Below are 16,074 nucleotides of genomic sequence, written 5' to 3' on the forward strand. Positions count from 1 at the left end.
GATAGCAAAGCACCCAGTGACCTCTTCTCATGCTACAGCAGTCTTGTCATTCAAAGGTCCCATCGTCTTTTTATTTACTAAAGAAAAACAGGCCATTTAGTTCAGATGAAATCTCAGGGGCGGATTTTAAGAGCCCTGCTCGCGTGCCGGTGCGCCTATTTTACATAGGCCTGCCGACGCGCGCAGAGCCCCGGGACTCGCGTAAGTCCCGGGGTTTTCCGAGGGGGGCGTGTCAGGGGGCGGGGCAGAGTGGCGCGCCGTTTTCGGGGCGGGACGCGGCGTTTCGGGGGCGGGCCCGGGGGCGTGGTTTCAGCCCGGGGCGGTCCGGGGGCATGGCTGCGCCCTCCGGAACCGCCCCTGGGTTGCGTCTAGGCGTGCCAGCGGCCCGCTGGCGCGCGGGGATTTACTTCTCCTTCTGGGAGGCGTAAATCCCCCAACAAAGGTAGGGGGGGGGTTTAGACAGGGCCGGGGGGGTGGGTTAGGTAGAGGAAGGGAGGGGAAGGTGAGGGGAGGGCGTTAGCGAATTCCCTCCGAGGCCGCTCCGAAATCGGAGCGGCCTCGGAGGGAACGGAGGTAGGCTGCGCGGCTCGGTGCGTGCTGGCTACACGAAATCGGTAGCCTTGCGCGCGCCGATCCAGGATTCTAGCAGATATGCGCGGCTACGGGCGTATCTACTAAAATCCAGCGTACTTTTGTTTGCGCCTGATGCGCCTACAAAAGTACGCGAGGGCGCCCTTTTTGAAAATCTACCCCTCAGTGAAGTGAGAACACATGATGGCACTGAGCATTTTTAAAGTTGCCCTGCTATTGACTAACTGAGCATTTTAAAATCTGTCTTAATATTGATTAGTGCCTATGGTTGCTTACTGACTCCAGTTCTTATCTAATTTCCTATGGGAAAAAAAAAATCTCAAATGTTTAATTATATATTTATTTCACAGACATTCACGTAACGAACATGGTCATTACCATATGCAAATTTCTTAACCATAGAAGGAAATAGGTATCATGAAATGTTTATATATCATCTCCTTCAGAATTTAATGGCATTTTTCAAACTGAATTTCTCACAAGTTGGCCCACCCTAGACGTTTTTATGTACTCTAAAGTGCTATATCTTTGGCATTTTCAACAAATGTGGTGTTCTCCACCATCTGTGGCACAAATCTGAATGAAACTTGAATGAACAATTCAAAAGCAACAGGGCATAAACACATGATCATTTTAGGAAGCTAGGCTACAAAACATTTTTAAGTTAGCCTTTCTTAAAAATCACTGAAAAAAATTATCAAGTATATAGCAGTGGCATTGTGGGCCAACATACACCAAGAACAGGGAAAAATATTTACATTACTAACATCAATATGTTAATGCTCATAGCAACACAATTTTAGCATCGAGATAGATGGGAACAGTAATGCTGTTTTAATAACCATGGAAAAGCTCGGCAGCACAGGCTAGCTAAATTGGTTAGCAAGTTTAGCCACAATAATTAATATTGATACTGTTCAAAGGGGATTTGTGCAGGGAACTTCCTATGTGTTAGTATTTCTTGATATCACTTCAGCTTTCAATACTTAAATCAATCAGTTGTATTCTCCTGCCTCTCCCAGCTTAGGATCTCTGGGACAGTTTTAAAATGGTTCGAGTCTTATGTGTGCAGTCATGTTCAGCAAGTTTCTATTGCAGCAGCCTCCTCTGGTTGGCATGCTATGTCAACTGAGGTTCCTTAAGGGTCGGTCCTTTTGGAAGCCCTTTTTAACATTTACATGTTCCCTTCATGCACTTTCAACTACCCTTTCGGCTATAAATTATATGCGGGTGACATGAAGTTTTTTTTATATCGAAGCAGGCTATCTAGTAGTAACAAGCAACTCAGAACTTTCTATGTGTTTATCAACCATCAAGGCATGTCTATCCCGAAATCAGCTCTCTCTCAATTTAGAAAAAAGGAGGGTATTTCAAGAAGAGATTTACTTGCTAATCTAAGGGAGCATGAAGGCACATGGATCCTAAGCAGAGCACTGATCCAAGGAGCTGAACAATTATTGTTGATTAATTTATAGACAAGTGTTGCAATTTTATACTTTATGTACCATTCTACCAGAAGCCAATGCAGGGCACAGAGCACTGGAGTTAAGTGTTCAAAAGTTTTAGTGCTCCTGAGTAGTCTGGCCCCAGCATTTTGAATTATCTGAACAGCTTTTAAGGTAGCTGCCGGCAGGTCAATCAACAAAGAATTACAATATTCTCTGCTAGTGAGCAACATGGCCTGTAACACAGAACGAAAATCATTGCTGTTAAGTAATAGTTTCAACTTACACAGCATGCACAATTTAAAAAAACAAGGTCTTAACAAGTGTATGGACATGAGGTTTCATAGAATACCTTATTCATAGAATACCTTATTTCATAGAATATCTTATTCAAACCTCAAACCGCTCCAGATTCTGCAGAACTCAGCAGCCAGAGTTCTGACAGGAACAAAGAGAAATGAACACATAACGCCCATATTGATCTCACTTCATTGGCTCCCAATTAAAGCACGCATCGAACACAAATCAATGACCATCATTCATAAAATTCTAAACAATGATCATAAAGGACTAAATGGTTTAAACATAACCCCCCAGAATCCTCAAAGAAACCTACGTTCAAACAACTCAGGATGCTTAAACATCCCCCCCATCAGAGATGCGCATCTAACAACAAGAGAAAGAGTCTTTTCCATTGCCTCCCCTAAATTTTGGAACTCCCTACCTAAAGATCTGAGAACCCAACCCAACCTCAAAACGTTCAAAAAAGACCTAAAAACATTGCTGTTCCGCAAATTCTACACTGACCTTCAAACTTCTGAACATCCTAACTCCCAATCGAGCTTTCATCCAAAAATCTCAAAATAACTTCTCTCCAACCAGAACAAACAATCCCTCCTCCTCCCACTTAATGATACTTTCTGGACTTGAAATATTTAACCTCTGTTTAATATGCACATTGTTATAGTTTTCCACAATTGTTAAGAGAGTTACAATTTAAATTTTGTAAACTGTTATGATGGCTTTACCGAATGACGGTATATAAAACTCAACAAATAAATAAAATAAATAAATAGAAAGCTTGGGATTTAGGATAACTCCCAGATTACAGGCTTGTGATGACACTAATAAAGCAGAGCCTTCAAAACTGAATTTGATTGAGCCATCTGGAGCAGGAAATCTCTTCAAAATAATAATCACAGTATAGGCTGGTCCATCTTGATGAGCCCTGTGATCAGGCCTTCTCAGTAGCTGGCCCCATACTCTAGAATTCCCTCCCTGATCATTTATGTGTCCTATTTAATGAGGTACACTTCAAAAAAGCATTAATCTATTTTTTCAAGAAAGCTTTTGACGATGAGTCAGTTTGATTTTAGTGCAGGTTTTGTTATTGCAATACAAATTTTTGTTTTGATGATTGCTATGATTATATATGGGTTGTATTTTTAATTTTTTTCTTGTTCTTTTATCTGTATTTTAATATTGTTTTAGTTTGTATGTTTATTAGTTATTATATATTATGTATATATGTTTTTACACATTTATGTACAGTATTTATGAAATCTTCTGTGAAATTTGGAATATGCAGACTATAAATCATGCAAATAAATAAATAATAAATAATGAGACAGTGCCATTATGAGATACATAAACAGATTGAAACTCATATTAATGAGATGAACTGCTATCACTGGGTAGAAATAAGTTAGATTCATATCCTTGTCAGCATCTTAGGGGAGGATAAATTATGCATACAGTTGGAGGTGGGACTTTAGGGTTAACCCATTTGTTGGGGTATATAATTAGTATTGTTACACAAGCTTTGATTCTCACCACCCTAGACTACTGCAATTCCTTATATCTTGGACTACCTCTATCTACAATACAACCATTAGAACTCATACAAAATGCCAAGGCACAAATGTTATGTAACGTACCACAAAAAGAACACATTACACCTATATTACAGCATCTACATTGGCTTCCAATACTGTACCGCACGACATATAAAATTCTATCTATCATTCACAATTTACTATATAACTCCAACTCAATTTGGCTGTGTTCATTTCTCAGAATATACAGACCCACCAGACAGTTCCACTCCTTAGATAAATGTATACTGGAAATTCCCTCAATAAGAACTGCTAGCTTAGTATTAACCCAAAAACGAGCTTTTTCAGTTGCTGGTCCGACTCTATGGAACTCACTTCCAGAATATATCCGTTTAACAGCAAATCGTACAGAATTAAAAAAAATGTTAAAAACATACCTTTTCACACATGCTTACAACATACAATAACACATTTTCTATGCTGAACCTTACATTGCTTGCACAAATTAATAATTTTAATGTAAATGTGATGTATTTTAATGATGTATGTTACGTTACTGTGTATGTTTTATTGTAAACCGCCTAGACGGATAGACTCCTACCCCACGGTGCGGTATATAAAAACGTTTAAATAAATAAATAAATAAATAAATAAATAAATAAATAAATAAAAATTGTCTCTGAACTTTTCCTACAGGTTCTGCAAAAGAATGATTGGAGGTTATGAGTTTTGTATACAGGAAATGGGTATGTTTGCTTTGAGTATAACAATCTTGTTTAGGTTGTTGGAAATGATTGGATGGTGGATCTGCTGTGGATGTTATTTTTGTAACTTAATATCCATTTAAAATGCAAAATTGTTATTGTAATCTTACTAATGTTCTCCACTCTGAGAGGGGAGGATTAAGAATATGAAACATAAAGAAAGAAATATTGCCACTGAGATGAAGAGAAATATTAATGTTTATAGCAATATAATATTGACATGGAGATTAATTTTAATACGTCTTTCCATAGTATTGCTATGAATACTTGCATTAATGTGGTCAGTGTTCTAACTAGCCGTTGCTGTGCTAGGAATATGTTTATTAATGTTCACCATTAGTGCTATCAATAATTATTTTCAGATGAATATTCTTATATCATGAACACTGACACTGATACCCAAAACTATGGATTTCACTGGTTTTATCTTTTACTGTACATGCACATATGAAGATTTCTGAATCTAAATTTCTTGAATACCTCAAAACTAGGACTTTGGAAAATATAAACATTTCTAAAGTCAGGCTACCTCTGAACTTTGTATAAAATTTCCTTTTATAATTAAAACAGATTTGTGAGCTAGCTAGACAACAACATTAGTTCAAACCTTTTTCCAATCGTGTAATACAGAAGTTTCTTTTGCCTTAGTCTTTCTCAGAAACTTCAAAGTTCAAGTAGCCATATTATTCATGGAGAAAACTGGAATATTTGTAGGTTGTGATATTTTTTATAGGACCAATAAAATAAGATGTCAAACATAAACTTTCAAGACCACACAGGTCCTCATACCTTCAGATATGACAGGGACTGGGAAGGACAATTTGTATACTAGTTTTCAAGGAAAATGAAGTTCTATTGGGGTGTTTCATCAACTGAGAAGTGAGATTTAACAGTAAACAATATATGACTATTACCAATGAGTAGGTTAGTGGTTAGAGCAGTGGGCTACAAACCAGGAGACGAGGGTTCAAGTCCCACTGTTATTCCTTGTGACATTGGGCAAGTCACTTTACCCTCCATTGCCTCAGGTACAAACTTAGGGGGTCATTTATCAAAGTGCTATATGGTGTTTTTGCATGCATAGCTTGATGTTACCCAGGTAGAGAGTCCATCAAGTTAGATTGAGAGAACATTGCACAAATCTCATCTTTAGGTGAGTTTCCTCACTCTGAAGGTCATCATATCTTCACAAGAGTGCACTGTTCTGTTCGTACATTGCACCCTGAAGGTCAAAGTGGCCCCTAACCCCTGCACTAATACCTAAACCTCACCTCGAGTAGCTAGGTGGGCCTCATATAGAGGTATAAATACCTACCTAGTATGAGGGCCTTATAGCTAGGTTCTCTCTCTCTCCCTCCCCCCCAGTGGTTGTAGGTAGGAAATACAACAATTCTGGCACTTTACACTAATACCTATGTATTGCAATAAACAGCCTATTACCATAAAACACAGCCCTTTTCCTATCGCATGCGATATTTAGTGCATTTTGATAAATCCAGGCCTTAGATTGTAAGCCCTCTGGGGATAGGGAAATTCCTACAGTACCTGAATGTAACCTACTTTGAAGTGCTGAAAAAAGTGTGAAAAGCAGAATTAAAAAAAAAAACTATTAAAAAATATAATTTTCACTGCAATTATGTGTTTAGTGTTGTACATGTATTGCCCTCTTGCCAGACATAGTATATCAAGAACAAAAGAGAGTATATCAAGATCAAAGCAAAAATACATTGTAATGAAGCACATACTCTGAATATCTATATTTTATAAAGCTGAGTGCTCTCAACAGAAGTTCAATCCTAGATGCACAACAAGAAGAGTAAGCACTGCCAATAGAAGAGCGTGAACTTAGCACTGGCATATTACCGCAACCAAGACCTGTCGAGTCAGTGCAGGCTATCACTATCACTGACTACTGCTAAAGTAATCACAAGGATAGAAGCAATTCCAACAAAAGCTAAAGAACTAGTCACCTGAAAAAAGAAATAATGAAAATATAAAATTAGACAACACTAGTGCTTTTGTTTATACAATAGTTCTTATACTATTTCCTAGGACATCATGGACCTCTTGAATACAGCTGTCACTCCCATTTTGTATTTATGGACATAATTCTAGTAATAGTACTGAAACCTCTCTCATTTGGAAAAAGTCACAGGATAAACCTGACTCTTTTCTTCACTGATTGAGGCAAGTGTAATAGTATATTTTGTAAGTTCTTTTCTAGTTCTCTGTTACATGCCCATACTTACTCAGTGGAATTTGAGCGTGGTCTAAATCTTTTTCCTCTGACTTTTTTTCTGTTGCCAGCTATGTTTCCTAGGAAAAAAATAGAGAGATACATGTCAAATACTATCAGCTCTCAACTGCCTCCATCCCCTAAAAGCCTAAAGCTCTATGTAACTGTGGGCTCTCAGAAGCTAAGCAAGTCGGAACATGCTTAGTGCATGAGTGCCACTCCAATACAAGACAGCACCAACGTTATATATTACTGAGGTTTGGGGTAATGCCCATGGAAGAGCACATATCATGATATAAATTCTTGTTATATTAGTTGGCTGTGTACAGCTGAAAAAGAGAGCATCAAATGATACATTAATGGCTTTTATCGGATAGTTCCCACTGCCAATATACCATGTTGTTAAAAAACAATTTAAAATTTAAAAACACATTATTTTAAATATGTTTTTTTTTAAACTAGTGGTAAGATTTAGCAGGTTTTCAACATTAAGATTCAAGAAAGATTAACATATTAACATAGTAACAACAGCAGAAAAAGATCAAATGGTCTATCCAGTCTGCTCAGCAAGTTTCCTAAGGTAGTAACCGCTGCTCTTTGCTGGTTACCCCTATCTGTCTGTTCAGGGTAGTAACTACTGCTCTGTGCAGGTTATCAATATGTCTCTGTTCAGGGTAGTAACTACTGCTCTGTGCAGGTTACCCCTATGACTCTGTTCAGGGTAGTAACTATTGCTCTGTGCAGGTTACCCCTATATGTCCATTCAGGGTAGAAAATACTGCTCTTTGCAGGTTATCCCTATGTCTGTTCAGGGTAGTAACTACTGCTCTGTGCAGGTTAACATTATGTCTCTGTTTAGGGTAGTAACTGCTGCTCTGTGCTGGTTACCTCTATGTGTCTGTTCTGGGTAGTAATTGCTGCTCTGTGCAGGTTACTCCTATGTCTCTATTTAGGGTAGTAACTGTTGCTCTGTGCAGGTTACCCATATATCTCTGTTTAGGGTAGTAACTGCTGCTTTGTGCAGGTTACCCCATGTCTCTGTTCAGGGTAGTAAATACTGCTCTGTGCTGGTTAACCTATGTCTCTGTTTAGGGTAGTAACTGCTGCTCTGTGCAGGTTACCCCTAAGTCTCTGTTTAGGGTAGTAACTGCTGCTCTGTGCAGGTTACCCCTATGTGTCTGTTCAGGATAGTAACTGGTGCTCTGTGCATGTTACCCCTATGTGTCTGTTCAGGGTAGTAACTACTGCTCTGTGCTGGTTACCCCTATCTGTCTGTTCAGGGTAGTAACTACTGCTTTGTGCTGCTTATCCCTATGTCTGTGTTTAGGATAGTAACTTCTGCTCTGTGCAGGTTACCACCTGTCTATGTTTAGGGTTGTAACAGCTGCTCTGTGCTGGTTACCCCTATGTTTCTGTTCAGGGTAGTAACTACTGCTCTGTGCTGGTTACCCCTCTGTGTCTGTTTAGGGTAGTAACTACTGCTCTGTGCAGGTTACCACCTGTCTATACTTAGGGTTGTAACTGCTGCTCTGTGCTGGTTACCCCTATGTTTCTGTTCAGGGTAGTAACTACTGCTCTGTGCTGGTTACCCCTATGTGTCTGTTCAGGGTAATAACTACTGCTCTGTGCAGGTTACCCCTATGTCTCTGTTTAGAGTAGTAACTATTGCTCTGTGCTGGTTACCCCTATGCCTCTGTTCAGGGTAGTAACTACTGCTCTGTGCTGGTTACCCCTATGTGTCTGTTCAGGGTAGTAACTACTGCTCTGTGCTGGTTATCCCTATATCTTTGTTCAGGGTAGTAACTACTGCTCTGTGTAGGTTACCCCTATGTCTCTGTTCAGGGTAGTAATTACTGCTCTGTGCAGGTTACCCCTATGTCTCTGTTCAGGGTAGTAATTACTGCTCTGTGCAGGTTACCCCTATGTCTCTGTTCAGGGTAGTAATTACTGCTCTGTGCAGGTTACCCATATGTGTCTGTTCAGGATAGTAATTACTGCTCTGTGCAGGTTACCCCTATGCTCTGTTCAAGGTAGGAATTACTGCTCTGTGCAGGTTACCCCTATGTGTCTGTTCAGGGTAGTAATTACTGCTCTGTGCAGGTTACACCTGTCTCTGTTCAGGGTAGTAACTGCTGCTTTGTGCAGGTTACCCCATGTTTCTGTTTAGGGTAGTAACTGCTGCTCTGTGCTGCTTACCGCCAAGCCTTATGTTAAGGGTAGTAATATTTACAATTGGGCAATGTTGCTTTTCGTCTTGGCTGTAGAAGCAGTACTGTGCTTTTTCCCTGATGTCTGCATATTAGTACCTTGGACCGTATAGGTCAGGGCCCAGCACTGGCTGTCATCTGAATGCAATTCCCCTTCCCCCACCATCCCCACCTTTGAAGCAGGGAGCGATGTTGCAGTTGCACCAAAAGCATCAAGGCTATTAAGTTAATGGTAGTAATCCCATGCCTTCTGATTAAGGGTAGTAACTGCCGGGCCATGAAGGTTACCCCCAAGCACCCTTTCCTTCATTTCCAACATAACATACATCTAGTAACATAGTAATGATGGCAGAAATGGAACAAATTTCCACCTAGTCTGCCCAGCAAGCTTCTTATGGTAGTGTCTGCTGTGCTGTGCAAGTTATCTCTAACCTTTAGGGATCCACAGGGTTTATCCCATGCCCTCTTGAATTCGTTTACTGTTTTCATGCTCACCACCAGCTCCAGAAGAGCATTCCAGGCATCCAAAACCCACACCGTAAAGAAGTATTTCCTGACATTAAATCTGAGTCATCCCCCCCTGGAGCTTCATTTTGTAACCCCCCTAGTTCTACAGTTTCCATTCCAATGGGAAAAGGTTTCAAGTTCATGCATCATTAAAACTTTTCAGGTATCTAAGGGTCTGTATCATATCTCCCCTGCACCTCCTTTCTTCCAGGGTATACATATTCAGATCCTTTAGGCTCTCTTCCTTCCAATATTGACCCCACACCATTTTGGTCACCCTTCTCTGGACTACCTTCAACCTGTCTCTATCCTTTTTGAGATACTGACTCCAGAGCTGAACAAAGTACTCCAGGTGAGCAAGGACACCAAGGACCTGTACACAGGCATTTTCACCTTTTACCTGTGGTTATTCCTCTCTCTATGCAGCCCAGCATTCTTCTGGCTTTAGTTATCACCTTCAGACCACCAGACACTATTACCCCAAGATCCCTCTCTCAGTTCATGCACATTAGTCTTTCACGCCCCATGACATTCCGCTCTTTTGGATTACTAATCCCCAGATGTATAACTCTGCACTTCTTGGCACTGACTTCCAGGTGCCAATTTTTTAGCACTCTTCAAGCGTTCTTAAATCACTTTTCATTCTCTCTACTCCATCTGGTGTGTCTATACTATTGCAGATCTTAGTATGATCCACAAATAGACAAACTTTATCTTCTATCCCTTCTGCAATGTCGCTCACGAACATAGTGAAAAGAGTCACTCCCGAAACCGACCCTTATGGAACTCCACTTAATGTTGTTCTCTCTTCAGAATAGGTTCCATGTACTATTACACCTTGCCTCCTGTCAGTCAAGCATTTGTAATTCACTCCACCACCTTGGCATCCACTCCCAAGCTTCTCATTTTATTCATGAGCCTTCTATGTGGGACTGAATCAAAAGCTTTGCTGAAATCTAAGTAAATCACATTGAGCGCTCTTCTTTGATCCAATTCTCTACCTAATCAAAAAAATTGATCAGATTTGTCTGACAGGACTTTCCCCTGCTGAATCCATGTTGCCTTTGATCCAGCAACATTAATTTTCTCACTACAGAGGTGAAAGCTAACCAGCCTGTAGTTTCCAGCCTCCTCGCTTCTACCACTCTTGTGAAGCAGGACCACCACCGCTCTTCTCCAATCTCGTAGCACCACTCCCTTTTCTAGGGATCTATTAAGCAGGTCTTTCAATGGATCTGCCAGGACATCTCTGAGTTTTCATAGTATCCTGGGATGTATCTCATCCGGCCCCACTGCCTTGTCCACTTTCAGTTTTCCTAGCTCTTCTCAAACATTCCCTTCAGTGTAAGAAGTTGTGTCTACCCCATTCCCATCCACAGTCTTGACAACCAGCAATGGTCCTTCTCCAGGGTCTTCTTTAGTGAACCCTGAACTGAAGTATTGTTTAATATTTCTGCCATTTCTATGTCTGTCTCTACACCTTGCTCTTCATCACCTTTCAATTTCACTCTACACTTCAGGCCTTCCTTCTTTCTCTGATATATCTGAAAAATGTTTTGTCACTTCTCTTTACCTCTTTGGCAATCTTTTCTTCTGCTTGACCTTTTGCTTTCCTGATTTTTTTCTTAGTCTCCCTCACCAGGTAATCTTCCCTGTGCTCCTCTTTTTGGGATCCTTTATATTTCTTGAACACTGTTCTTTTTGCCTTTATTTTTTCAGCCACCTCCTTTGAGAACCAAATCGGTTTCTTTTTCCTTGTAATTTTGTTTACTTTTCTAACATATAGATTTGTTGCCTTTGTAATAGCTCCTTTTAATTCGGTCCACTGTTATTCTATTTTGCCCATTTTCTTCTAGTTCTTCTATGCCCATACGGATAAAGAAAATTCAATTTTAATCTGTATGGGGATTAAAGATTTTTTTTAACACAGATTTAATTACACATAGTAACAGCATTCAGCATTTGCCTCAACTTGGTTCTCAAGCCTGTAGTCTTTTTTGATCCAAAGACGGTAACCAAAGTCTCCTAATGACCTATGTTCCTAGCAGCAAGAGGCTCATAAACAATATACTAATGACACAATACCTGCAGCCACAACCCAACGCTTTTGCTTCAGGTCAGTGCTTGTGTAAACAGTGCGTTCTTACCTTGCCAAGAATTACTTCTAGGCCGCCCATTCTCGCAGATGTCAGAAATATGTTTCGTGTCCGGAATCCTTTCACTCCACGAGTGTGACAATCCGTTTGACCTACAACAGGAACAGGCGGGGGATTTTCATTTGATTTGCCTCTTAAAATGCAGTATTCACTGCAAGTGTTTGAAGTGCTCAATTTTCTAGTGCTTGTGCTACATCATAAAACAAAGCTTAGGGATCTCTTAGCAAAATGCATTAAATATCAGAGATACCCTCATAAAAACAAGAAAAGCAATCAAACAAAAATGAAAGGAAAGCATGAAAGCAAAACATTAACTTACTTAATGAAGAGGGCAGGAACACAATGTTCATCAAAAGAAAAACAAGGTCAGAATGATTGTTTGTTACTGCAAGAGGCACCTGCTTGCTCCTTTGAATAAAATAATTAAGGAAAATATTTCTTTTAAGGATTTCTTTAGGTCTCGCTTAATTGGAAGGCCTTGGCCTGCAATAACACAAAGTATTTGTTCATGAAGATGCACCAGTCCTGAATTATGGAGCTTGACCTATGCATCTAACCTTGTTTACTCTTGTGGCAGTTGCAGTAGGTCTAATAACCATGCTCCCGTTGATAAAGTGCTGATATTTTTTTTTTTCATCTACATAGACTACGGGGCTTAACTCAAGACCTGAGGAAACTGACTTCAATATTACCTTTTGCCCAGGAATATTAACCTTGCATCTGAGAAACAGGCTGGATCAGTACTATGGATAGTCATTGAATGAACACAACTGCATTTTAGCTGTTAAAATAACTAGCATATATAACTTTGGTGAGTTATATATGCTAGGGAAGGTAATTTTGTAACTATGCACATGCGAGCTTGGTCTGCAGGTCTTTTTTGTACTCAGACATTACTCCAAATTCTCAAAACAAACTTATACACATGAATTCACTTTGAAAATCTGTGGTTAATAGGTACGGTGTGTGCACAGGTTAACTTGCACAAAGTTACACTTCCTCTTTGTGTGTGGGGGGCGTGTGTAACTAAACTTCTGTGTGCACATGTTAAAATCATAAAGTATGCACGTAAGCTCTAATTCCATTCACCAGGACACATATCGATAGTTTGCATAGAAGTCCCCATGTACAGTGAATTTATGTGTAAGTTTGTTTTGAGAATTTGGAGTAATGTCCGAGTACAAAAAAGACCTGCAGACCATGCTCGCATGTGCATAGTATCTTTATTTAAAGTCCTGTACAAAGTTTCTTTCATGTTCCACCTATGTTTTTACACTATTTATATAATAATGCAACTTAAACTGCTTGCTCTCACTCTGCGCACCCTAAGCCTCTCCCGACCTCCTTCAACTTATCCCCCCTGAAATTGTAGCATTACTTATAATGTTTGAGATGTAATTTCTTTTTCATATACTTTCACAACGTTTATCTATATCTTCCTTGAAAACCGATGTGATGTGCAAACGACCGTCAGTATAAAAAAAAAAAGCTTTAAAATAAATAAATAAATGTAACCGAATTACGTGCATACTTTTATGTGCAGAGCACTGAGGTATTTTCTTACAGCCATTTGTGGGCATAAAACATAGTTTTATGTGCGCAAATGGCTTTGAAAATTCAGGCCATAAGAAGGCCCATATACTAAAGTATGCAGAAGAGCTTGTGCTATTTGTTTTCCCGCATGTACTACTTTGCTCATGAGAATTCTATGCTAATGAGCCCACCAGAAAATACTGCACATAATTTATTGCAAAAACTTTAACTTTACCTCACTGAAATGTAGTTAATTATTTTTGGGAAATCACATTTGCGGAGCATTTCATGTGAGCAGTTTCATTATCCATTCTTAGTTAATGAGCAATTTGTATAATTTTGCATTGTAGTCACTCAATAACATTGAAGTTGCAATAAAACTCACATGAGAAAAGCTGTGCATGCTATTTGTGGAAAAAAAATCAAAATTTGTGTGCTCAGTGGGCTCATTCTCCCATTGAACGTGCACTGTTAATGATTTTATTGCAAGAAGTCAAACTTTATAAATTTTGCCTGACTTAGGGCAGTGGCCTTTAGTACAATGGTAGGCATAGGAAGAAAGGTTACTTAGACCGCAACGTGTGGACACAAGACCTTAAATATAAGAAAGGAGGAATAGTTCAGTGGGTTTACTGGGGTTCAATGTTGCATTATTCATGTTTCTATTCATTTATTAGGACTAGAAGTGGAAATATCAAAACGGTTCTGCACATATGAATTACATTATACTTTCAGGACAGAAGAGGGTGACTGTCACGCCTTGGGTTTTCTGTCTGAAAGTAGCTGTAACATTTAATGCAAATTAATGTTATAAAATGTGAATTTGACAAAGTAACATTTTTACTTTTCATTTAACAAAGATCTTTAAAGCTTAAATACCTCTAATTTCAATAGTATGCACAGGAAATGTAACTTTATGAATTACTAATAACTTGATGCTCTGGTGTTAAAGTATTATCAAAAAATGCAACTGAAGAAAATACATTTTGGGGGGAAATCAGAAGAAAACATAACTACTTTATCAGTCATATCGGTTTCTGCTTTTGTTGAATACTGATGTTTAGGAGCCTATGCAATAAAGTGCGGTGTGTATATTAAGGATCCCATGTGCATGCTAAAAATAGTGAGCTATGCAGGAAGACCTTATTGCACACATTAATGAGCTCTGGAAAGATGTTAGCATAAGCATGCAAAACTTTGCGTGTTTGCGCATGCAAATGAAGGAACATTATATGCAAATGAAGGTTTAATGTGTGCTTGATAAATAACATAGTATACTCATCCTCAACACTAACTACTGAGCATTCACTAACTGAATGTTATTTATTAGCTATGAAGGGTTGGTGTTAACTTACTAATGTGAGCCTGTTACTTAATGAGGGAACGCTAAATAGTGTGATCATGCTAAACTGAGCATGCTCTTGAGAGGGATCAGCTCACTGGAAACAGGGCCTGAAAAATAAAGGCCATGGATAGGAGGCGACCTGGTACAGCTGGACTTATAGGTCATTAGGGATGAATACATTTGACCACAATTCTCTTTGCCAAAACAAATCAAAGCTAACGTATACTTTTTTCACAAATTCTTGCACAGATTACATATATTTAAGCCACAAACAAATCTTCTCAAACAAAACACTGACAAATCAGAGGCTCCCCAAGCATTGCTCCAGACCTCAGAATGTTCCAGATATAAAGGTTTCATACTGGTTTAGAAATGAACAGGCTCATGGTATTGGCATGTTTCTTTGCATAACTGGTGTATTTAGTGTGGCTTTCAAAAGTCTGTCCTGAAAGTCTTTATATGTGTGTGTGTGTGGGGGTGTGGGGGTGGGGGGGGTTGTCCTACCCTTGGCTTGTCAAAAAAGCAGGGGTTCTCCTTTTAAGTGGCTGCCTTCAGGGGCAAGTGAGTAGCCAGTGGGCCCCTCAGTTCTTCCCCTACCCCAAATATACAGTTTTCAAGAGGCAGCAGCAGGACAGGGGAGGCACAGAGGCGAGGAAGAGAATGACAGAGAGAGAGAAAGAGAGAGAGAAGGAGGAAGCAGAGAAAACAAATTGACACACACTTGGGAACTTCAAAAATAAATCTGTCTATCTTTATACAAGGTAAATAAGTGTCCAAGTAACACATTAACAGAGGACAAAGGTCTCTGCTATTATTGACATTGTTAGTGTGGCCAAAAACCATTCAGAGACTTGAGGCTGAAGAGCAGTACAAGTTTTTAAATCTTCTAAGAGCTCACCTTTTGATTTGATTTGAGTGCAAAGCTTATGTCTGTGAGCTTTAAGGCAATAGGAGCCTGTATGGTGCAGCCATTGCAGTACCTACACTACAAGATGGTGGTAGAGAAGAAAACGTTTGGATACTGATTGCCCCCTGGGCACGGCCTTGCATAATCCCTTCTTTCCCTCACCACTTCCTCTCACATAGCTCTTTGAAGACCCTTACTAACACAGAAGACGTGCGCACATCAGATTTCTGCTCTTTTTTGACCTCCTCACCTCTCCTACTTCTTCTAATTGTACTGACAAACAACCCCCAAGAGCCAGGCTTACATGTATACCCCATAGAAGCCACTGGGAGAAACCAAGAGAAAGACAACTGAGCACTCAGTTTAGCATGCTCATTCTATTTAGTTTGCCCTATATAAGTACCATCCTCACACTATTTAGCCAATGCATTTTCAAGTTTCTGTGCATGAGAATATCATGAGCACATTTTGACATTTTCTTTACCGCATGCACACAAAGTGGCCTATTAAACAAACTATGATAAAATGCTGCTAGAAATGCCATTTTA

General features: G+C 39.5%; 1 protein-coding gene across 4 annotated transcripts in view; it reads right to left on the reverse strand.

The window, feature by feature from the left end:
* ADAM22 (ADAM metallopeptidase domain 22) overlaps positions 1-16,074 on the reverse strand; it is a 730,321-nt gene that overhangs the window by 55,577 nt on the left and 658,670 nt on the right. For all 4 annotated transcript variants that reach the window (XM_029588789.1, XM_029588790.1, XM_029588788.1 and 1 more), the window contains 2 exons: positions 11,733-11,833; positions 6,885-6,951 (listed from right to left, as the gene is read on the reverse strand). In XM_029588789.1, the coding sequence (XP_029444649.1) occupies positions 6,885-6,951; positions 11,733-11,833 (168 nt within the window). The remainder of the gene's footprint in view (positions 1-6,884; positions 6,952-11,732; positions 11,834-16,074) is intronic.

The sequence above is a fragment of the Rhinatrema bivittatum genome, chromosome 2, assembly GCF_901001135.1.
Source record: "Rhinatrema bivittatum chromosome 2, aRhiBiv1.1, whole genome shotgun sequence".
NCBI classification, from domain to species: domain Eukaryota; kingdom Metazoa; phylum Chordata; class Amphibia; order Gymnophiona; family Rhinatrematidae; genus Rhinatrema; species Rhinatrema bivittatum.